Raw genomic sequence first — 23,967 nt, 5'->3', positions numbered from 1 at the left:
GATCTCTATCAATCCCGTCACTCTTTTCACAAGAGAATGGGTTTTACCTCAGAGTCAAATTCCAACACTGGCATATACTGTCAATTGCCCCTGCATTTCAGTTAGCTACAGTATTTTTCCTCCATTTGTGTCCCAGACTGTGGTGTAATGCTGCTCTGTGAGGTTAAAGTTGTCATGTTCTACCCCAGAGGTGGCTGCATTCCAGAGGTGGGGATACAGCTAGTTCGTATAACGCTTTGGAATGAAAAGCTCAGATCACAAGAGGTTAAGCCTCCGTCTCCAGTGCCCTTTGGTGCTCTCTGTATTGTCGGTATGTACCAGGTAACTGAGCTCCCCGGGCAAGGAGAGGCACCGCTTCCGCGCCATGCATGTACTCACACGTTCTGGCTGAGGCGGTGATCCCAGGCCCCTCCGCCGAGCCAAAGAGCACGTAGAGGGAAATCACATATTCGCTGTCAGGGGCCAGGTTTCGGAGCTGGTAGGCCGTGGTGGAGCTGTTCAGAGCCAGCTGCCGTGGTCGGTCTTTGTGGAAGAATTCTTTTGGTGGGAAGAAAAAGAAGCTGAAAAGTAAACCATGTTGGCAAGTGGAGTGGGCGGGAGGAAGCCTGGGGGGCCAGCGAGTAAAGTTAATCAATATTAAGGCCAGAAGGGGCCACTCTGTCTATCTAATCTGTCCTCCTGTATAATGCAGGCCAGAGAAGTTCAAAGACCCAGTCAAAGACCTGGATTTCTACCAATTCAGCCTCCAAGGAGCAACAGGAAAGCCCGGACTGAATGCATTAGACCACACTGCCTTTGCAGAATCAAACGCTTCGTTTGTTTCGCTCTCACTGAGGGTACCTTTACAAAACATCAGCAAGGGAATCGAAACACTTTTTACAGGGGGATTTTCCCTTAAAGAGATTAAAAGAAATAAATGAACCAACAAAGAAGGTTCTATTTGAAGCAGAAACCTGCCAAAATTAGTCAGTTTCCACCCTCCAGAAAGAGTCCAGTGGGCAGTATCCCTGTAAGGAAGGCCGGGGTTGGAGCTGCAGGTGGTCTGCAGAATTTACAGCCTCTAAAGGGAGAAAAGCCACAAAGTCAGGAAGCCTTTCCCTTAAGCCCCTGCTCACGGGGCCTGATTGTCTGCTAACTCTTTCCCAGGCTGATGCAGGGAGAGGGTCAGCAGGGTTCAGGTGGCCCCTTAAACTCAAGGGCATGGCCTGCCTCCTCAGTGTAAGTCCGTGCAGCCTCTGGGCTGCTCTAGTCTGTATTTTGCTCCCCATGGCCCTTATGAGTCCTGGGAGCTAGGGAGCCCTGGCACAGTGCACTTTGGCCATGCTCTTTATGCTGGGCGCGGAGAGCGAGGGGCATTGTGTGCAGAATTCTTCCGTCAGCTCACCACTGGCTGGACAGACCCTTAGTGCAGGGATATTCAGAGAGCTTTTCTGCTGCCAGAGCAGCTGAATGGGCCCTTAATGGAACTGAGAATTGAACCCAAAGGGCCCACAGTGAAACAAGCTCCCTGCCCCATTGCATGTGGGTTGTCGTAGGGTGAGCAGGTATCTGGTTTTCGACTGGAACACCTGCTCAAAAAGGGACCCTGGTGGCACCACCAACCGGGCCCGTTAAAGGTCCAGTCAATGGTGCTGCACATTTAAGGCAGGCTAGTCCCTACCTGTCTTGGCATCATGCTGCACCCCAGAAGCGGCCAGCAGGTCCAGCTTCTAGAGCAGGGGGGCCACAGGGTTCCGCCCGCTGCCCCCGCCCCAAGCACCGGCTCCGCATTCCCATTGGCCAGGAACCGGGAGCTGGGAGGCGGTGCAAGAGCAGAGCGGGAGCCTGCTGCCCCCATCTACTAACATAGGACCTGCTGGCCACTTCCGGGGTGCGTGCAACGTGGTGTCAGGACCCCAGGCTGGTAGCCTGCCTTACCGCTGCTGACCCAGAGCCGCCCAAGGTAAGCCTGTGCCCCAACCTCCAGTCCTGAGACCCCTCCCAACCCAGAGCCCCCTCCTGCACCCCAAACCGCTCATCCCCAGCCCCACACCAGAGCCCACACCCCCAGCTGGAGCCCTCACCCTCTCACACACCCTAATTCCCTGCCCGAGCCGAGTGAAAGTGAGTGAGGTTGGGGGAGAGCGAGCCACCGAGGGGGGGGAAACGTAGCAAGCGGGGGGATGGAGTCTTGGGGAAGGGGCAGGGCTAGGGTGTTCGGTTTTGTGTCCTTCGAAAGTTCGCAACTCTAGGGTTGTGCAACGTGGGCAAGTGACCCATGCCTGAGCTGCCTCGACATCTGCCATTCCCTGGTTTTACGTGATCGCTGTTCCAGCTTTGGTGCTGCACTGAATGCTGGGCGGAGGGGGCCTGTCCGCGCTATGGGCTCAATAAACGCCGGCTTACCTGGAGTAGGACCCCAAGCCACTCTGTACCCAGCGGCCCCAGCCACTGAATTCCAGGAGAGCAGGGCAGAGTTGATTGTTATGTTGGTCACTTTCAGGGTCTGCACAGCGCTCGCCGCCACTTTAAGAAAGAGAGCCGAGCAGTGTGGGTAAGCGGGGCGGGTTATGGGTCTGACGGATGTAATAGCAGTGGAAAGACTCTCACTGAATTCAGGGGGACTTGGATCAGGTCCTAAGGGACCTAAGAAAGACCACAATGCACCAGGCTGCTCTATGCATAAGAGACCAGAGGGAGGTTGTCAGCCACAGGTGATACTGGCTAGGAGGTGGCTGTGTGTGACCAGGAGACCTGGGAGCCAACCTGGGAACAAGCAATGCAGGGATCAGTCTGGCTGATCATCTATTTTAGAGGTCTACACTGCAGCCCATCACCGTGGCCTCTTAGCACCACCACAGTACTCTATAAAGGAGGATAACTAACATCACCCCCAGTATTCCTGATAGGGAAACTGAGGCATGGAGAGACAAAATGACTTGCCCCCAGTTCACCAGCAAGTCAGTGGCAGAGCTAGACCCCCACATTTCCTGGCTCCCCATCCCCTGCTCTGCAACCTAGGTCAGGCATCCCAAAGGGAGTCCTGTGACGCCATGGGCTTCCTTCCCCATACATGTACTTCGACTGTCTTCCTGGGCAGCGGCGCTACTCAACCTCTCCCACCCCCACATCCCCAGCCGCCCGTTCAGCCCCTTTGCCACCCCCCATCCCCAGTCCCTTTTCCTTCCATGCCTGAACTCTTGCTGACCTGAACTGAATGATCTCACCCACTTGCCCTCCCAGGCCTTTCCCCTCCTGCTTGCCCGCCCCAGGGCACTTACGGGTGGTTGCCTTGCTGCTCACCACGGGCCCCTCCACGTCCCCAAAGACGGGGTTGACAGTGACGGTGTATTCCAGCCCAGGCTGCAGCCCCGGGATCATGTAGTCAGTACAAGTGTCGTCCAGGTTCACGGTCTCAACGCTGCCCCCTGCACCGGAGAGGAGACAACACCTGGATACACCCGGGTCTAGCTCTCGAGGGACACTCACCTGTGACTGGTTCTCCCCTTCCTTTCCCACGCCCCCCAGAATACAGCATGCAAGACACCACCAATTAAATGCCGCACACTGACCAACAGTCAGACCCATCGGTGGCCACCCTAACGTGTGGTCAGCTCTGGTGGGAAGAGAGAAGAGGAAGGTTGGGGCTTGTGGTGAAGGCATCAGATGGGGACTCAGGTTCTAGGTTCAATTCCAGACCCTGCTACAGCCTCCCTGGGTCCTGCCCCTTATGAGGGAGGTGGGGTGCAGATTTCTCCCCCCAGCTCTACACTGGCTGGGCAGGTCAGTTGCTCTGTGCCTCAGTTTCCCAACCATAACATGGAGATGATCATATCTCTCTTCTGTCTCACAGATGTAGATTGTCAGCTCTTCAGGGCAGGGGCTGTATGTCCCGGGCCTGTCACAATGGGGCCCTGATCTCACTTAGGGCCTACAGGCTCTACTGTAAATATAAATAACAACAATGACTGGGAGTGGCTGGGTCATTATACATATTGAATCTATTTCCCCATGTTAAGTATCCTCACACGTTCTTGTCTAAATGGGCCATCTTGATTATCACTACAAAAGATTTTTTCTCCTGCTGATAATAGCTCATCTTAATTAATTAGCCTCTTACAGTTTGTAACTCAATTTCCACCTTCTCTGTATGTGTGTGTATATATATATATATATATATATATATATATATATATATATATCTTCTTACTATATGTTCTGTTCTATGCATCCGATGAAGTGAGCTGTAGCTCACGAAAGCTTATGCTCTAATAAATTTGTTAGTCTCTAAGGTGCCACAAATCCTCCTGTTCTTTTTGTGGATACAAACTAACACGGCTGCTACTCTGAAATATGGCAGCTTTGATACCCCCAAACTTCCTGGGGTCCAGTCAGTCATTAGGATGCCCCGATGGCACAGGAGAATAAACCAAACCCACAAAATACAAACAGCTGCGTGTGATTGGGCAGGTAACATGCTACACTCCTGTTGGAAGAAGGGGGGAAACCCGTCTGCTTCAAAAGGGGCCCAGCTGGTGGCAGTGATGTTCATGGGCTCCCAAGGGAGTCCTCTGGCTGGACGGATGGCTACCCCGAAGCAGGAAGTTGAGGTTGGGGGTACAGGGCAGGGCAGGGAATCCCTGTGGAACTCTGGGAAGGATGGGAAAGGGTCATCTCCTCTCCCCCAGGGAATATCACAAAACACAAAGCATGCTCAGACTAAAAAGCTATTTGATCTGCCAGGGACAATCCTGTCCTGGCTGGAAGAAGAGAGGCAAATCTCACATTTCCACGACTCTTAAAAGTTACTGCATCTTTCATTCTTCTTGCATGTGTAAAGCCAACGGTGGCTATTCTTAGTTCAACCACTAGGGGGTGCCATGTCCTCATTTTCCTGTCTGTGTCAGTGGTATCCTTGTTCTGCCATCACACACCTGCATGAGCAGCTATTTTAATCTATTCTCTGTCTTGGAAAATGGGAAAGACCAATCAGCCCCATCCAGGGAAACACATTCCTGGGATGTACATTGCAGTGTAGAATTATCCCTCAAACCAGTGTTCTAGAAGCGGGGTGGGAAAATGACCCCTGTTGTATTAATCACAAAAGGGGAGAATATGTATGTGTTACAATGACAACACCCAATGCTCCCGTTCCCTTCTGGGAGTCCGCTACAAAGTTGTGCGTCAGGGAAATTTGTGGGTGTTGGATTTGATTACAGACAATGGATACGATGGACGCACACACAAATAGCCCTCTAGCTAGGAATGTGATGCAGGGCCTATGACACAGAGTAGAACGTTTCTGATTCCATCCAGCAGAGGGCAGTAGTGACACATACACACTGGCCAGTTCATCTAGCCTTCTCCCCAGTTGTAGAATGGGAAACAGGAGGCACTGAGAGGTAAAGTAACTTGCCCACAGTCGCATAGTGCATCAGCGGGAATAAGACTCAGGAGTCCTGAGATTTAAAAAAACTGAGGAATACACACAGAGACACAGACACACACCTTTTGCTGCATTTCTGCGTGGGCTGAAATACCACGCAAGAGCCTGTTCTTAAGGAACAAGTCCAGAAGGAAAAGAAATTATTATGATTTGTATTCCCCGTCATGGGTCTGGGCCCCATAGTGCTTGGCACTCTACAAACGCTGAACAAAAAAGACTGTCCCTGACCCACAAGTGCCTGCTCTCCCGATTTCCAGCCAAATGATCCAAAGTCAAACGAGAGGACTGGCTAAATCTCTGCAATTTGGAGTATTTATTTGCACTTTGGAAATCCATTCATTACTAGTTTATTACACAGTAGCAGGAATGGTGCTACTTCACCCTCCCCTAGGTCAGGGGTTCTCAAGCTTTTTCTTTCTGAGTCTCCCAACGCGCTATAAAAACTCCACAGCCCAGCTGTGCCATACAACTGGTTTTCTGCATGTAAAAGCCAGGGCCGGCATTAGGGGGTAGCAAGCAGGGCAATTGCCTGGGGCCCCATGTGACAGGGCCCCCCGCGAAGCTAACTTGCTCAAACTTCGGCTTCAGCTCCGGGTGGTGGGGCTCAGAGCCCCGGGCTTCAGCCCCATGCAGTGGGGCTTCGGTTTTCTGCCCTGGGCCCCAGTGAGTCTAACACTGGCCCTGCTTCACAGCTCCCCTGAAACCTTCTCATGGCCTCCCAGGGGCCTCCGGACCCCTGATTGAGAACCACTGCCCTAAAGCACCTTCCTACCTGAGGATCTTAAAGTGCTTCAGAGATACCATTGAATGAATCATAGAATCACAGAATATCAGGGTTGGAAGAGACCTCAGGAGGTCATCTAGTCCAACCCCCTGATCAAAGCAGGACCAACCCCAACTAAATCACCCCTGTATGGTGGGTGTTATCCCTATTTTACAACTCGGGAAGTTGAGGTACCTGGAGGAGAAGTTACTTGCCCTAGGTCAACCTGGGAAGCCAGTCACAGGGCAAGAAGAGAATGCAAGTGTCCTGACTCCCTGTTTTTTGTTTTAACCACCAAACCATCCTTCCTGCAGGGCAAAAATAAAAGAACATCTGGATTTCTAACACTTCTCCCCCTAACAACAGCATAAAGGGTGTTTGAATCCAGGGTCAGAGAAAAGACCTCTGTGCAAAACTCAGATCTGTATCTGGATTCAAATCTCAGGATTTCGACCAGGTCTGTCTCTAATCTCATTGTGGGAAGCTTGGGTGGGAACATGCACCCTGGTGCTGCTAAACAAGGGCGATGACAAAAGCAAAAGCAGATTCAATAATGATGCAGGCTGCTAACAGAGCATCATGAAAATGACACTCTTCTCTGGTTCCTGGAGACTGTACCTGCCGACACCCAGGTGAGCCTGTATCCTGATGCTCCCCTAACTGAGATCCACCTGGCCTGGATGGTGTCAGTCGTCTCATTCTGGAGCAAGATGCTTTTCACTGGCAGGAGCTTCACTGGAAGGGTTAAAGGGAACAGACATTTCAGAGAAGCTACATTACAACCCATGCATCCCATGGCTCTGAGGGAACCGTGGGCTGCCTCCCGCCTACATTAGCCAGAGGGGAGAGAGATTTCGAAGAGTTCCTTCATAGCCTGTCGGTTTTAATGCATCTAGTAAAAAGCTGCTGTCCGCTCATCAGGAACAGTCACTCTGAGCCCAAGCTGCAGCGACGCCAGCTGCTCGAGCTGTCACTTGCCTTTTTCTGGCCCGCACCGCTGAAGTGCCAATCTGGTTTGATTTACACAGAGTGCTGGGGTGCCAACAGATTTGCAGGCAGGGAGCAGGCCTGGGGCTTAAAGAGAGAGTAAGGCACACAAGGTGAGTGGATAAATGAAGGGAGGGGGCAGAGGGGAAGGCTACTTGTTTTAAATACTAGGCCAGACTCTCAACTGGGGTCAATCTCTGCATAAATCTCAACGACCTCCATGAAATGAAAGATCCAGAACAATTTAATTGAGTGCTCGTGAAATTTCAATTCTGGGTGGGTGGGCGGAGCCTAAATGAACAATAGACCTGCCCCCTCAGATGAAGGGCGGGGCCACAGAGCACAGGCAGCAACTAGCTATAGTGAACGAGAGGCGTTCTTTTTATCCACAACACAGGGACAGGAAACATTTTAGAAATCTCCAAACATTTTCCAGGATGGGAAAAATATTTTCCACCTAGCTCTGAGGATGGGCTTGGAGTTATAGGCAGTGAAGGGGGTGGGGCTTTCTCTGAAACATCAAGAACAGGTCCCTGCTGAGGAGTGGAGTTGATGGTTCAAGTAACCCCTAAGGCCAAGAGTTTTTAAAAAACGGTTCCTAAAGTTAGGCTCCTAAGTCCATATTAAGGCAGCTAAACAAGTGCTGGACGTGAAAAATGTCGAATACCTGCCGCTTCCCTTGACTGCAGACAGTGAGAGGAGAGTCTGACTGAGCCTTTATTAAATGGAATGGGTCTGGAGCGGAGGCTGAACGGTTGAGAGCAATCTCCCAGTGTGACGTGTCGGGGAATGTGAGCAAGAATGGGGGACGGGAGCTGGGGTGAGTATGCAGGGGAAAGTGTGCAGGGGCATGGGGACGGATGGAAACAGGTCTGAGTGTGTGTGAGAGCACAAGAATAGGGGTAGAGTGTGTATGAGCATGTGTGAGCGTGCATAAGCAGAGGGGCAGGCGTGAGAGCAGAAGCAAGCGTGAAAAGAAGACCATATGTGTGCACAGGGACAGGCATGGCAGCAGCATAAGCATGCAAAGAAAAGCATCCGTGTGCACAGCGGCAAGTGTGAGAGCAGAAGCAAGTGTGCAAAGAAGACCAGACATGTGCACAGGGACAGGCATGACAGCAAGTGTGCAAAGAAAAGCATCCATGTACACAGGGGCAAGCGTCAGAACAGGAGCAAGAGCGCAAAGGAGAGCAGGCATGAGCCCGATTTCCAGTGCAATTAAGAATGCCACCACAGCGATCAAACCTCTTACATGTTCTCCCTGTAGCGGACACCGGTTGGCTCGGGCCCTGGCGGTACACAGCATAAATACTGACAGTATATTCTTTATCCTCCTGCAAGTTGCCAAGCACGTGAGAGGTGACTTTGCCACCCAGAATCTGCTCATAGGTCATCCCAGGTCTGTTTGCTGTAGGGGCCAGAAGCAAATAGGACACCCTGGTGAGTGACATCTGTGGACAGAGGAGCGCAGCATATTTGCCAGTCTACTGTCAGCATCAGAGAATTAGCCCCAGAATTGTACCATCTGGGTTTGCAATGGAAAGTCCCTGTCTTGATGGGACTACCCTGCTTTCTACAAGAGGCTCCAAACTCACCGGGGGAGGCCAACGCCGCGTTGCCCCAGGATGACACAGATACATCAGAGATGCAATGTGATCCCCATTGCATTGCGACGCCCGGGCTAGGCCTTAGAGGACAGAGCTCTGGAAGTGGGGAAGTTGCTTTTCCCAAGCATCAGGACTTATATGAAAATACCTGACGCTGGTATGAAAACCTAGCAGATCACAACTTACATCTGGGCATGTAGATCTTGTAGCCTTCAAGCTTCCCTAGGGGAGGAGTCCAGGCTACCTTGAGGGTAAAGAGTCCTTCTTCGATGACCCGGAAATTGGTCACTGGAGGTATGGGCGCTTTAAGAGACAAAAGGGATCCAGAGGTTAAGGGTCAAGGTTGCCCCACAGCAAAGCCACCCTACAAAGAAGAGAAATTCCCGTGTTCTCCAAGGATGAAGGGACACAGCGGTGAACAGACACTCCTCTCACAGTATCAGATCCCTCATGCTCCCCTCCATCCCCTCACTACCATCCCTAGTTCCTTGCTTCATGCCCTCTCATACCTTGCAGGGTCACTGGCACCTGTGCAAAGTGAATGTTGCAGCATGAGAATGTTTCAGGATCACCCACAATGCACCACTGCTTAGTACAGAGCTGGGAACTCTAGAGGATCTCTACTCCCACAGCATTGCCACTGACTCTACTGAGGGTAGCGTTTGCTTGGAGGCGGGGCAAAGCTGCAATGGCGCATGCACTGAATCTTGTTCACTCCTACTCACGTGGCTCTGTACTGATCCAACCAGCCACAGCAACCAGAGCTACAGCTCCTGCCTCCGGCTCACTGATGAGGATCAGAAGATATATCAGGTGACTTTACTTTTCCCACCAAAACATGCCATCTTATTCTTGGCAAGTGTATGTAAGGAAACGTTATCAAGACACTAGCAGATGGGGAGGGCTCTGAGTTGCTACAGAGAATTCGTTCCCAGGTATCTGCCTGGTGGGTCTTGCCCACATGCTCAGGGTCTGACTGATCACCAGATTTGGGATCGGGAAGGAATTTTCCCCGGGTCAGATAGGCAGAAGCCCAGAGGGTTTTCCGCCTTCCTCTGCAGCTTGGATAACTTGCAGGTTTAAACTAGTGTAAACGGTGGATTCTCTGTAACTTGAAGGCTTTAAACCATGATCTGAGGGCTTCAGTAATTCAGCCAGAGGTTAGGGGTCTATTACAGGGGCGGGTAGGTGAGGTTCTGTGGCCTGCGACCTGCAGGAGGTCAGACTAGATGATCATGATGGTCTCCTCTGGCCTTAAAGTCTATGAGTTTACAAATCTAAGACTCATTATTTATTTAATCCTGTCTGAGATCCTCCCTCAAGAAGACAGACACCACTCAAAAAACTAGCCCTCAGGAAAAGCAGACTAGACGCTTCACACAAAACAGAGGAGCTGAACCGGTGCAATGCCTTAACACACCTGCCGTGCAGGAACACCTGGTTCAAGACTCACACAGTCAGCCAAATCCAGACCCAGAGTAAACAGGAGTCTTGCTGGTGTGGTACCTGGCCTGAATTTGGCCTATATTTCTGACACTGGGAAACTGGCTCTTAACAGAAGGCAGTAACGTAACAGCAGAAAGATTTGACATTGCTCGTTAGAGTACAGAGGAAATCCCGATAAAATGACTTAAAATGTGTCTGAAGTAGAACCCCACAGGAAGCTGCTGTCTTGGCAATCTGATGATCCAGAGCAAGATTCAGGGATTCAGGTGACTGGGTGAAAGACACCACTGTGTAAAGGAGCAGCCCAATACACAGATCAGCTCCTCGAGCAGGGGCATGAGTGACCTTGCTTAGGTCACTTCCTAACTTTAGGACCTTAATCGTGCAGCATGGTGTTCTCCTTGGGTGAAATTCACCCCTGCGTGCAGACAGCCAGTACCCGGCCATGACACGACCTAAATCCACTGCAACCCTCCAAATAGAGCTTCTGGGGAACACAAAACCATGCATAGGCCTTGTGCCCATTCTCTGCACTGGGGTGAATTGCATTCTTGCTATGGATTATTGCAGGACGACCTGCAGCATGACAGATTTCCATGAAATAACTAAGTCCCTGATCCTGCTCCCATGAGCAGGCCTCTGTACCGGTGCTAAGCCCCAAGGGCCCAATGCACAAAGCAACTTGCAGAGCCATGGCCTAAGCAAGCTCTCCCATTCTCAGGCACTTGGAAGTTATACTAAATCGGACACCATCGCTTATAAATTAGATACCTTGATTCACTAAACCAGACAGTATTGTATGCTTCCAAGGCTTCACCCAACACACATACTTTCCAGGCTGGCTTCTGGACATGCTAACAAATAAATAACAAGGGGAACAGTTTCCAAAGGACACACTCACTCGTCTTCCCTTTGACGGCTGTTGACTCCCCGAGGGCATCCGCGTAGACTGCCAGGACTGTGAAGAAATAGTTTGTGTCGGGCTTCAGATCGGACACCAGCATGGTGCTTTTGTTGCCATCCAAAACAATCTGTCACACACAAGAGAAGAGAGGCACTTAGCCGGTCACTGTCGGGCGAAGCAGGCTCCAGCTCTGATGAGCTACACAATGAGCCATGCAGATGAGGAAGGACAGTGCTAGAATGCCAACCAGGAGTTCAAGCATTTTGACTGCAGGATATAGTCCCTTTGATTTGGCTGGGCGTCGGAAGGGGATTTTCCCTCTTTACACTTACAGCCAAGGGTGTAAACACCATAAAGGGGAAGCCATTACAAAGGAGAATCTGCTTTGATCCAAGACCGCGTCCTCAAGTCAGCGGGAGACTTTCCATTAACATCAAAGGCCTTTGGATCTGAAGCAAGGGGATGAAATGTAAGCGAAAAATGTAGGCTGATTATTTATTTCTAAGTTTTATTTGGATAGGAAAACTCTCCAGAGCAGTCTGTCTCTTGCTATGTGCTTGTACAGCTCCTAGCACAATGGGGCCCGCATCTCGGTTGGGGCTACTGTAGTGTAAGTAATAATAACTATCAAGGTAACACTGAACGCTGGGCCAGAATCTGCTACACTTACCCTGAGAAGTCCCTTACTTTTTGAGTAGGCCCCCTGAAATCAGATGCTATGTAGAATACCACTCATTGTGAGTTGGGGTGGCAGCATCTGGTCCAATGAGATAAGAGATTACTATTGTTTACTGGCTACGTGCCAGTAGCATGCTCTGTACTGCCCCAATGCCCAAGGACTGGAAGCAGAAGGGCGAGCGTGTTACAAGAAAGTGGGCTGTTCTCACGTTCTACCCAACCGAGGTAGAAGACTGGGAAGCCAGAGCTGGGCCATGGTAAGAGCTGCCCAGGGAGCCCGAGCCGCTGTGGGGAGCCTTGGAACCTCCAGCTGCCCAGGCGGGGTTGCCAGGTGTCCAGTTTTCAACCGAACACCTGGTCAGAAAGGGATCCTCCCCAACGCTCCCCAGCCTGGTGAAAATGAGCAAGTGAGTGAGGGTGGGGGACAGTGAGCGACAGAGGGAGGAGGGATGGAGTGAGCGGGCTGGGGCCTCGGAGAAGGGGCGGAGTAAGGGTGTTCGGTTTTGTTTGGTCAGAAAGTTGGCAACCTGTCCTGCCCTGGTACATTGGCCAAGATAGCAGCCATCACATTCAGAGGCTCTGAAAATCAGGGGATGGCAAACATTCCATGTGCCAAACTCAGACCACGGGAGGAAGTCTACCTGCCGCTGGTCCTCAGAAATAAGCTGCCCAGTAGCAGAAAGTGAATTCAGGAGGACGTGGTATTCCATCACCTTCCCCGTGGCAGGAGTCCAGGTCAGCCTCAAAGAACTGTGACTTTGTTCGCTGACAAGTAAATCCCGGGGACCAACGATCTTCTCCACTAAAAGCAGGTGGGGAAATAAAACTCCGTGATTTGGGCTGTTAGAGACACTGCAGGACAGGACTCCTGGGAGGGCCTCTATTAACAAAGCTGCCATTCCCCTTCCAGAGATAGCCTTGAAAAGAAAAAAATCAGCCAAAGCAACCCAATTGGTAAGACTGAAGGGGACCAGCAGCTGGGCTCTAGATCTGTGCCAGGATCTAAAGATCTCACACATACCCCTTTGGAGCGGTCCTAGAGAATTGATATGGGATTAATCCAATAGGGTTCTAGAAACATTTAGTAAAGTTCCACAGAAATTATTCTAAAAATCTACACAAATTAATAGAGAATGGGCTCCTTTTGAGCTTCTTTTTTAAGCTCCCAGATGGGATTCTGTGGCAGGGTTATAATACTCTATTACAATCTGTAGGATGGTCCAAAACATGGTAGAATTCAATAGAAAATGGTACCGTTCCTATGGGACTTTTAGAGATGGGCGCACAGTAATGGGTGAGGTACAGCCCAGCTAAATCCCAAAGTATCAGTTCCCTGATCCTCTGTCGTCATGGTAGAGACAAATCAGTTACTATGGCAGCTCTGCCTGTTAAAACACTGGGGCATCTCTGATGCTAGCACTGAGCCAGCTCCGGCTCAGTCTGGCAGCTGTCTGTCTGTCCGCTGGGCAGTAGCAACTGCTGCAAGGGTGGGCTCGCTCCTGTTTTTCCCCCATTAGGAAACACCCGTCCACATCACTAGAGGCTTTTAAATGCAGGCTGATGAATCACTTGGGACTGGGAGCCTGATCCACAGCCCATTGGAGTCAATGCAATCCCTCCCCATTGACTTCTCTGTAGAGCTGGGTGAAAGTTTTCCTTTGAAACTTTTTTCTCGCTCACAAAGGCAGACTCCGGTCACCACAGAAACAGCTCACACATTTGTGCTGAATTCCCTGAGTTGTTTCAGAAACAAACAAACAAACAAAAAACCAATTCCTAAAATTGACAGGTTTTGACTTTTCGATTCAAAGCGATTTTTCAATTTGAATTTTACCCCAATTTTATGAATTATTTGAAAGGTTTACCAAAAAAAACCCTTGAAAATGAAAGGAAACTTTTCATTTTGGGTTGAACAGAGTGGTCAGTTGCACCCAAAACAAAATATTTTTGAGCTTTTCATTTCGCTGAAAATTTCAAAAAAATCTTTGTCTTGTGTCGATCTGAAATTTTTTTTTTCTTTTTTCGTTCGGCCACAAAACTGAAAACTCAGTTATGCACCCCACTGGACTTCAATGGGCTTCGTACCAGGTCCTGGGATAGAGGCAAATCCTGCTCCCTGAATGGGGTGAAACTAATATCCCAGGCGGGGCTTCCAACCACAGGCAACTACTATCCCTCATCTCCTGCTGTCTTTCCTCTCTCAAGTGCCAGTGCTGTGATCCAGCGTCACCAGAGTGAAATAAATGCAATCAAGGACAATGTGGTCACTTGCCCTCTGAACGACAAACTGGATGCACTGGTGGCTGGCTGCTTTCTAAGAGTATGTCTACTCTGCAGTTAACCCCCCCGCGGCTGGCCCGTGTAGACACGCAGGCTCCAGCCCGAGCCTGGGCTCTGGGACCCCATGAGGGGGCAGGGTCCCACAGCTGGGCTGCAGCCCAAGCCCAAATGTCTACACCACAATTGAACAGCCCTGTAGCCTGAGCCCCACGAGCCTGAATCAGCCAAAATGGGCCAGCCCCAGGGGTTTAGATGCTGTGTGGACATACCCTACAGGTCTCACATAGAATCATAGAATATCAGGGTTGGAAGGGACCTCAGGAGGTCGTCTAGTCCAATCCCCTGCTCAAAGCAGGACCGACACCAATTAAATCATCCCAGCCAGGCCTTTGTCAAGCCCTAAAAGTCCATTGATGTGAATAAATGGGATGCAGAGAGCAAGTCTAATGGGATGTAGGAGCCTCCCACCTCACCCCTGCCCCGGAAAAAAGGGCTGATTCAACCAAACGGAAAATAAGAGTGGGCAGGGGTCCAGACTCACCGTCCACAGCCTGCCTGGTGGGGCGCGGAGGCTCAGAGGCCGTGACACAGAGCCTTCGAGAGAGTTTAGGGGACAAGTTACCCAGCAAGTGGAAATCTTCAGTGTAAAGCACATGCTCCTCGGCAGGCTTGGAAGCTATTTTCCTCAGCTCGTTCCTGTCGGCATTCTTAATTCCTAAAGGCGCAGGGATGGGGAAAGGAAGGGAAAACAAGAGGCTTGATTCGCCACTGCCTTCTACCGGGCATTGCCATTTAGAGCTTTCTGCAAAGCGGAGCGGAGAATCAGACCCAGTGTTTAGAGGTGTAGTCCCTTGGCGTAGATGCAGTTCCCATTGCTGTGTATTCCCTTGGGGGATATGCAACATTTTGTAGTGTATAGCCCTTGGTCTATTCAGTATTCTATGGGGTATAGATATACATGTAGCACGCATTCGTGTACACCCTGCCATGTATACACAATCCACAGTGGTGATGTTCTCAACGTCTTTCATTTCTACCATACCTACCCACAGCAAACACTGTAACTCCTCTGTCCTGTAGCGCCACAGCCGCATCTTCAACAGAATCGGCAGATTTCCCATCTGTGATTAATACAACGATCTGCAAGGAAGGAGAGTCACAGCCAGGTGACCAGGGTGTCCAACATGAGCAATTTGCAACATGTACTGCGATTGACCGTCGTGCTCTACCGGCAGACGAGACACTTCCTCGGAGAGCCCGGCGAGGAAGGAGCCAGGCTGATGACCCTGGAAAGGGGAGGCTGCTGCTTCTCCACAGAACAGGAATCACATCCATGCACGCTTCCTTCCCTGCACACCTTCTACTGCCTAGCTAGTGCATCTCAGACACCATGAACCCATGGCCCCCTGTCCTGAGACCAGCAATGAGCCATCAGATGGTAACCACTTTCAGCCACTATCAAGCAGGACCAGATCGGAAACAATGGCTGATGTGAGCAGCCCATTACCCCACTGCTCACTCTTCGGTGCCACCTTGGTAGCAACCTCTTTGTAGCAGTCAGCTGAGAAGAATGGGCCAGACAGGCCATGCAACATTCCCTTTGTCCTGTCTCTTGAGGGTCTGCAGAGCAAACAAGAACTACTGTGTCTCCATTTGAGGCTTCCCAGAATCCAAAGTCCCTAGCAGGGAAAGCAACATGCAGCATTTAAATTTGGGGAAGCAGGCTCAGAAGAGGGCTTCTTTAATAAGAAATTACAGCAGTTCCCGATTTGATTGATATTCTGCCAAGCTGGGCTACATGTTCTCCAAGGAGACCTTCTAGGAACTCACAATCCATTCGCCACATCAGCTGTTCGTCACATAACTGGCCCTAACACTGGGTGGCTCTTTGTACCCCTCTAGAGGCTAAGCCATGTATAGAGATTTCTGAGTCTGCTACTGCCATCAAGCTAGGAAATCTGTTCCTTTAGCTCAAGCGGTAAAGGCTCATGCTCTTAGATTCAGAAGTCCTGAATTCAACCCTATGACCATGTGGGAGGGACTGACCTTTGCCGCATCTCCTCTTGCTGCTGCCGGATTGAAGACCACATGGGCCACAAACACCAGGGCATCCCCTGTTTTTGCACTGCCCCCTTGGAACGAGAGCTCCCTGACAGCCACCAGCACCTCCTCGATGGTGACGTAATCTGTCAACTCAATACTCATCCTGGGAGCAGGAAGAAAAGGGGGTGCAAAAGAGAGAGCATTTATTTTGCATCCACCGTGAATCACAGTAGGCATCATACAATACAACATCTGAAGGAATAGGCCGGCACGCCAAACCTCAGCTCCTTCTAAAAGGAAAAGGCATGTAGGGTCAGTGAAAGGACATCACAGGCGGATACGCCAGCTCTCTTTGTTCCCCTTCTTCGCACTGAAATGTCACACCACTGAATGAGGGATATTGATCTCCAGGGGTGGGGCCCAGGGGGTAAGGCATCTACCACTCGTACCAGTCGAACACAGTGGAGTCTCCAACCCAGACAATTTTTAAATCAAGGGTGGATGTTTTTCTAAAAGATCTGCTCTAGGATTTATTCTGGAGAAGTTCTATGGCCTGTGTTATCCAAACGATTACAATGGTCCCTTTGGGCCTTGTAATCTATGACTCGAAGGGTCTGTCTACAAAGCAATTCAACGCCCACAGCTGGCTCATGTCAGCTGACTCGGGCTCGCGGGACTTTAAAGCTGCGGTGTAGACATTCAAGCTCAGGCACTTACACGCCCATTTTACAGCCCCATATCAGCGTGTGAAATAACCGAGCTGAATCCGAAAAGCTTTATTAAACTATACGGAGGCTGATGGTGCTTTCCACAACACAAGCCCATTGGGACTGGTTCTCCTCAACCTGATGCCGGTTCTACGCCAGCACAATTCCACTGGCTTCCCCAGGAAGGGAGATGATGAAGAGGCTACGAATGCCATTGCCTGTATGCATGGAACTGAGGGCAGCATTGGGACGCTTCCCCCAAAACTGGGACATGGGACAGCCCCTTGCTGGCTCTGAGCCAGATTTTTTAAAGGATTCAGGCCCTTAACTCCCATTGAATTCAGTTTGAGGAAACCTGTGAGGGTCTGGGCCTTTGTCAGTCCAATCCAGCAGGCTGCAGATCGGAACTTGGAAAATGCATAGGAAGCCCAACCCTTAAATAATCATGTCAGCTACCAGCACACAATCGCTGTGTCTTTGCTGTGTAAGGATCCAGGGTATGGTCATCTTCCATTTTGGAGGGGGAAGGGGGCGTATTTGGATGGCAGAGGGACGGTTCCAGGCTTCAGCTTGTAGCTGAATCTCATTGCTGAGTTATGGAAGAGCCAAATGAAAATAATCATTCAATATAAGCAAAAAGTAAAGGAGTACTTGTGGCACCTTAGAGACTAACAAATTTATTTGAGCATAAGCATCTGAGGAAGTGAGCTGTAGCTCACGAAAGCTTATGCTCTAATAAATTTGTTAGTCTCTAAGGTGCCACAAGTGCTCCTTTTCTTTTTGCAAATACAGACTAACACAGCTGCTACTCTGAAACCATTCAATATAAGCTCTCCAAGCCTTCAAACACCACCACCAGAGCTAGGGGTGCATAAGGTTGCCCATAGGGTGACCAGATGTCCTGATTTTATAGGGACAGTCCAAATATTTGGGGCTTCATCTTACATAGGTGCCTATTACCCCTCACCCTCTTCCCGATTTATCACTCTTGCTGTCTGGTCACCCTAGTTGCCCACCACCATGGCATCTGGTGGGGCCTCAGACCAAGCCCCGGTATTTTTAAATGCACCTTTCCTGTTTTAAATTTGAATGCGCCTTTCAATGGATTATGATTCACATACATCCACTCCAGCCTCACTGCCAGACAGAGGTGGGACTTAGAGACTCTCTCTGTTGACAGGAAATGAGGGTTTGCCCCACCTTGGCTTCTCCGCATAGAGTGCCATTCCCAGCCGAACGCCCTCTTTGCCCATTGCCACGTTCTCGAAGGAGAGGACCACGCGGTAGATGAAGTCTTTGATCAGCTGGAAGTTCCCTTCCCCCACGCTCCAGGACTCACCCACCAGGAACAAGACGTCGGCCACCTCCGCCGTCCCACACGCTGCGGGGAGAAGAACAGAGCGGCTGCGTGGGCTGAGAGGCTGGCTCTGTTCCACAGAGCTTGTAACGGACCAGCTAGCGTATAACCCATCTGAGGGAACATCAGCAGGGCGGGGTCACGTAAGCCCCCCTAACGATACTGCAGCTAAAGGAGGCGGAGATCAGAACCTGGCCCAGACATACAAACCCTTTGCAAACCTCTCCAGCTTAGGTAACGACATGGCTGCCATTGCCATAGCATCTGAGCACCTCACAGTCTCCAGTGGTCCCACTGGGGAACTGAGGCACAGACAGACTAAGGCTCACATCTTCAAAAGGTACTTTGGCACCTAATTGCCATTGAGTTCGTTGGTGATCTCGGTCCAGAAGGGTTCATGGTATTGCTTTAAGGATCTGAACCTAAATGACCGGCCTGAGGTCACACAGGGAGGCCTGTGGCAGCAGGGCCGTCCTTAGGATTTATAAAAAGAAAAGGAGGACTTGTGACACCTTAGAGACTAACAAATTTATTTGAGCATAAGCTTTCGTGAGCTACAGCTCACTTCATCGGATACATGCAGTGGAAAATACAGTGGGGAGATTTTATATACACAGAGAACATAAAACAACGGGTGTTACCGTACACACTGTAACAAGAGTGATCAGGTGAGGTGAGCTATTACCAGCAGGAGAGAAAAAAAACCTTTTGAAGTGATAATCAAGGTGGGCTATTCCAGCAGTTGACAATAACGTCTGAGGAACAGTGGAGGGGGTGGGGGGGGAATAAACATGGGGAAATAGTTTTACTTTGTGTAATGACACATCCACTCCCAGTCTTTATTCAAGCCTAATTTAATGGTGTCCAGTTTGCAAATTAATTCCAATTCAGCAGTCTCTCGTTGGAGTCTATTTTTGAAGTTTTTTTGTTGAAGAATTGCGACTTTTAGGTCTTTAATCGAGTGACCAGAGAGATAGCCTCTGATAGTTTGACAGCCCCCCAACCTGAAGCAAATACTCACCAGCAACAACACACACACAGCAAAAACACTAACCCAGGAACCTATCCTTGCAACAAAGCCCGTTGCCAACTGTGTCCACATATCTATTCAGGGGATACCATCAAAGGGCCTAATCACATCAGCCACACTATCAGAGGCTCGTTCACCTGCACATCTACCAATATGATATATGCCATCATGTGCCAGCAATGCCCCTCTGCCATGTACATTAGCCAAACCAGACAATCTCTACGTAAAAGAATGAATGGACACAAATCAGACGTCAAGAATTATAACATTCAAAACCAGTCGGAGAACACTTCAATCTCTCTGGTCACTCGATTACAGACCTAAAAGTAGCAATTCTTCAACAAAAAAACTTCAAAAACAGACTCCAATGAGAGACTGCTGAATTGGAATTAATTTGCAAACTGACACCATTAATTTAGGCTTGAATAAAGACTGGGAGCGGATGGGTCATTACACAAAGTAAAACTATTTCCCCATGTTTATTTCCTCCCCCCCCCCCACTACGGTTCCTCACACGTTCTTGTCAGCAGCTGGAAATGGCCCACCTTGATTTTCACTACAAAAGGTTTTTTTTTTCCTCTCCTGCTGGTAATAGCTCACCTTATCTGATCACTCTCCTAAGAGTGTGTATGGTTTCAGAGTAGCAGCACTGTTAGTCTGTATTCGCAAAAAGAAAAGGAGTACTTGTGGCACCTTAGAGACTAACAAATTTATTTGAGAATAAGCTTTCATGAGCTTCAGCTCACTTCATTGGAAAGCTTATGCTCAAATAAATTTGTTAGTCTCTAAGGTGCCACAAGTACTCCTTTTCTTTTTAGTGTGTATGGTAACACCCATTGTTTCATGTTCTCTGTGTATATAAAATCTCCCCACTGTATTTTCCACTGCATGCATCCGATGAAGTGGGATGTAGCCCACAAAAGCTTATGCTCAAATAAATTTGTTAGTCTCTAAGGTGCCACAAGTACTCTTTTTCTTTTTGGGGATACAGACTAACACGGCTGCTACTCTGAAACTTAGGATTTATGGGGCCCTATGCAATATTATTAAACTGGTGCTTCTATGTGATGGCAGCCTGGGCTCACATGTATTTTAGATAAGGGTGGTCTTTTGAAGGATTTATTTAAAAAACTATATGTCTGAAGATCCAAGCATTTAAGACTAAAGATGAATACTCAGATTGTGCATCTGAAAATATACAGAAGAATTTTGTAGGGCTCTGATTTTATAATCTTTACAACACACTCATGAAATATTTTTAAAGCAAATTTTAAATGAAGGTCCTGTAGACTAACATGTTCTGAGTAAATATTACAGTAATGAACAACTGTTTTTGTCAGTAAATTCAGAAACAGACAGTAGATACCTGGGGGTTGGCAAATGCCTGTTAAATGGCTTCATTATCACTTGAATGGCTCTTTAACAGTTTCAGTATAGTGCTAATAGGTCTGGCAGACTGGAGGCTTTTTCACTTTTAAGTACTAGATCCTCTCTGGAGGAAGACTCACCAGGCTGCAAAGCCAGCTATGGTGGGAGCCTGCAGGAAGGAACAGAATAGGGATAAAAAGAGGCAGGTGGGTGGATACTAAGACCCAGGGGTGCCCCATATTTTCAGTTGCCCTACGCAGCTGCGTATGCTGTGTATGCCTAAGGACGGCCCTGTGTGGCACGGCAAGGAATTGAACCTAGCACTCCCACTGGGCCATCCTTTCTCTCTAATATAAATAACTGGACGGGCACCAACTTCCTCTGTTCCTGGGGGATGCTCAACCTCCTGCTCTGCCCCAGGCCCTCCCCCACCTCACCTCTTCCCACCCCCCGCTCTGTCCCAGGTCCTGCCCCTACTCCACCCCTTCCCCCAAGCCCCCACCCCACCTCTTCCCACCTCCACTCTTCCCCGCCCCATTATGTCCCCTCCCCCTGTTCCCCAGCGCCTCCTGCATGCCGCTGAACAGCTGATTGGGGCGGGTGGGAGGTGCTGGGAGGGAGGGGGTGGAGCTGATCGATAGGGCTGCCGGCGAGCGGGAGGAACTAGGGGTGGAGAGGAGCTGATCCGCAGGGCTACCGGATCCCATATTTTTTTCTGTAGGTGCTCGAGCACTGGAGCAGCTACGGAGTGGGTGCCTATGAATAATGGGACAAATTGTGCCCTCAGCTACACCTGTACATGCAACTTCATTCACAGCCTGATTGACTGGAACCTCTCTTCCACTAGGGGTAAGCCGGGAGGCACTTCAGTAAGTCAACAGGGTCCTATGGGTACGCAACCTGTTTAAGTGAGCAGAGAGTCAGGCCTAGCGGGGTCACACAAGGCTCAAGAATTGGGATCGGTGTGTAAATCACTAAATTTCATTTTTCATGCCATGTACCTTACATTAGAGGCCTTTGTGGAAGGAATAGGTAACATAAGAACGGCCAGACTGGGTCAGACCAATGGTCCAATCTAGCCCACTATCCTGTCTTCCGACAGTGGCCAATGCCAGGTGCTGCAGAGGGAATAAACAGCACAGGGCAATCGCCGAGTGAGCATGAGAGGGGCTATCTGAGCAAGTTGCATATAAAGTAAGTGGCTTTCGCGGGTGTGGAAGGCTGAGTTTCAGGGCTCAGGATTGCTTTGGATTGGTACCATTACAGGCTGTGTAACTGCCGGCTAACGCTGCTCCTAAAACAGAGGGAATAGCTGATTTTTCAGTTCAGGAATCTGAAAATCTGTAAAAAAATGTGGTTTGAAGAAAACATTTTGTTTAACCTGAAACAATGTTTTTTGTTCCAAGTTATTTTTGGGTGTTTTTCACCCTTTCTTTGGCAGGTCTGTTGGACTAGCTTTATTTCCAAAGAACGTGCCGTTTCCAAAAGAAAAGTGGGCACGTTTTGTTTGAAATGATCCAAACAAGCTATTCTGGGTTTTTTCAAAATACAGTGGGGTTTTTTGGCCAAGACTATTCACTGAATTTGGTAAATAGTTTTCATCTGCCCCTGCCCTCCACAATGCATCTTTTGGTGAATTTGCTATTCACTGAAAAAATGTCACCCAGTTCTAGCCCCTTGCTCTTCATTTGCCCCCTAATTCCACTTCCCAACATTCAAAGAGATCCTGCTCCTGTTCCACATTAACACTTCAGGTACAAGTAAATCCACAGAACGGGATGGATTTGGTCTCCTTTCTGCTGCTCTGTACAAAACACACTGCTGGGAAATTTCCCTGGAACAGGGCAATGTAAGCATCTCTGTGCCCCAGCTGTGCTGAACTGGGGAACAGCCTCTAGCAGCCCTGCAAGGTTGGTGTATGTTAGAGTCACCCCAGGGCTGCTCCAACTCGTGCCAGGGACTTTGCTAGCTCACAAAGGGTACATCTACACTGCAATAAAAAACTCACCACACCCAGTTGCAGAGCCTGGGTCAGCTGACTCGGGTTTGCAGAACTAAAATTAGCGTTGCAGATATTCAGGCTTAGGAAGGAGCCTAGACCTGGATACCCTATGGGGGGGAGGTCCTCGGAGCCCAGGTTCCAGCCCATGCCTGAACACTGCAATTTTATAGCCCCGCCCCTTGAGTCCCATGAGCCAAGTCAGCTGACCCAGGCCAGCTGCGGCCGTGCCGTGGGTCTTTTAATGCCACATAGACATGCCCAAAGTAGCCCAGAATTTGGTGGGGGTACAAGGATGGATTAAAGCCATCTTAATCCTCCTCTCCACCCTGCCTGGGCTGTGCCTCCTAAAAGATGTGGGATAGGGTCTGGCCTGATGATTCATTTGAGGCTCAGTGCCAGTGGCAGAGAAGGAAGCCTGCTGCACAGTTATTTCCTGGGGTCTCACTCACTTCTGCAATGCAATTCCCCAGTTCAAGTGCTGGACGAAGAGTCTCTGGAAAAGTTCCCCAGCCAGAGCTGCAGGATTCTGATGTTGCATGATAGCAAGCATCACCGTGTATAGCACAGAGGCAGTGAGAGCAGCTACAGAAGAGGGTTCAGGATTTTCCCTACAAGCCTGGCCCCAAGCAGGTAGCAGCTGGTAGGCAGGGGTTACTATGGAGAATTCTTCCCAGGTGTCTGGATGCTGGATCTTGCCCACATGCTCAGGGTCTAACTGATCACCAGATTTGGGGTCAGGAAGGAATTTTCTCCTGGGTCAGATTGGCAGAGACCCTGGTGGGTTTTTGCCTTCCTCTGCAGCATGGGACACGGGTCACTTGCAGGTTTAAACTAGTGTAAATAGTGGATTCTCTGTCACTTGAAGCCTTTAAACCACGATTTGAGGACTTCAGTAACTCAGCCAGAGGTTATGGGTCTATTACAGGGATGGGTGGGCAAGTTTCTGTGGCCTGCCATGTGCAGGAGGTCAGACTAGATGATCATGATGGTTCTCTCTGGCCTTAAAGCCTACGAGGCCTGGGTGTCATTTAACGAACGCCAAGGCATGTGTCACTTTAAAACGTTTAATCTGTTTTAATTGAATTCTGTATTTGTCAGGCATTACACACATTTCATGGACAGACAGCTGGCGACTGGGTGGTGAACTATGATAATTTAATAACAAATCTGCTATTTCTCCCCCATAACTTTAATGTCTTTATTTAGGTGGGGGATGGGTTTGCAAGCTTGAAGTTAAAATTTTAATAAATGTTTCTTGCCCCATTTCACGTAAACACTGATTTGTTATTGTAGGGTCGCTAGAGGGCTGGAATAAACACACAGGTTTGTTAGCTGTTTAAAGTGGTCTCCGAGCACAGAGTCATTCACGA

The 23,967-nt window shown here is 49.5% G+C and overlaps 1 protein-coding gene across 1 annotated transcript; it reads right to left on the bottom strand.

Annotated features, from left to right (window-relative positions):
• Nucleotides 1-265: 265 nt before the first annotated feature.
• LOC122458804 (collagen alpha-1(XIV) chain-like) lies at nt 266-18,441 on the bottom strand. Its single transcript, XM_043508446.1, has 13 exons — nt 18,408-18,441; nt 18,041-18,221; nt 16,137-16,296; nt 15,137-15,230; nt 14,632-14,805; nt 12,452-12,612; nt 11,130-11,259; nt 8,969-9,085; nt 8,428-8,583; nt 6,807-6,923; nt 3,261-3,407; nt 2,386-2,505; nt 266-537 (listed from the first exon to the last, which is right to left on the bottom strand). The coding sequence occupies exons 1-13, from the start codon at nt 18,439-18,441 to the stop codon at nt 266-268; spliced, it is 1,863 nt and encodes a 620-aa protein (XP_043364381.1).
• Nucleotides 18,442-23,967: the final 5,526 nt, after the last annotated feature.

This window comes from Dermochelys coriacea, chromosome 1 (genome assembly GCF_009764565.3).
Source record: "Dermochelys coriacea isolate rDerCor1 chromosome 1, rDerCor1.pri.v4, whole genome shotgun sequence".
In the NCBI taxonomy this organism is placed as follows: Eukaryota; Metazoa; Chordata; order Testudines; family Dermochelyidae; genus Dermochelys; species Dermochelys coriacea.
The sequence above is the reverse complement of the archived record's forward strand: the minus strand, read 5'-3'. Positions and strand labels throughout refer to the sequence as shown.

Excerpts from the sequence above, each read along its gene's own strand:
- LOC122458804 (XM_043508446.1), bottom strand. The coding sequence starts at position 18,441 with ATGTCGTTACCTAAGCTGGAGAGGTTTGCAAAGG. Across the intron at positions 14,806-15,136 it reads AGTTACAGTGTTTGCTGTGG|GAATTAAGAATGCCGACAGG; the intron begins GTAGGTATGGTA and ends CTGCGCCTTTAG. Across the intron at positions 12,613-14,631 it reads CACCAGGCAGGCTGTGGACG|TGGAGAAGATCGTTGGTCCC; the intron begins GTGAGTCTGGAC and ends ACCTGCTTTTAG.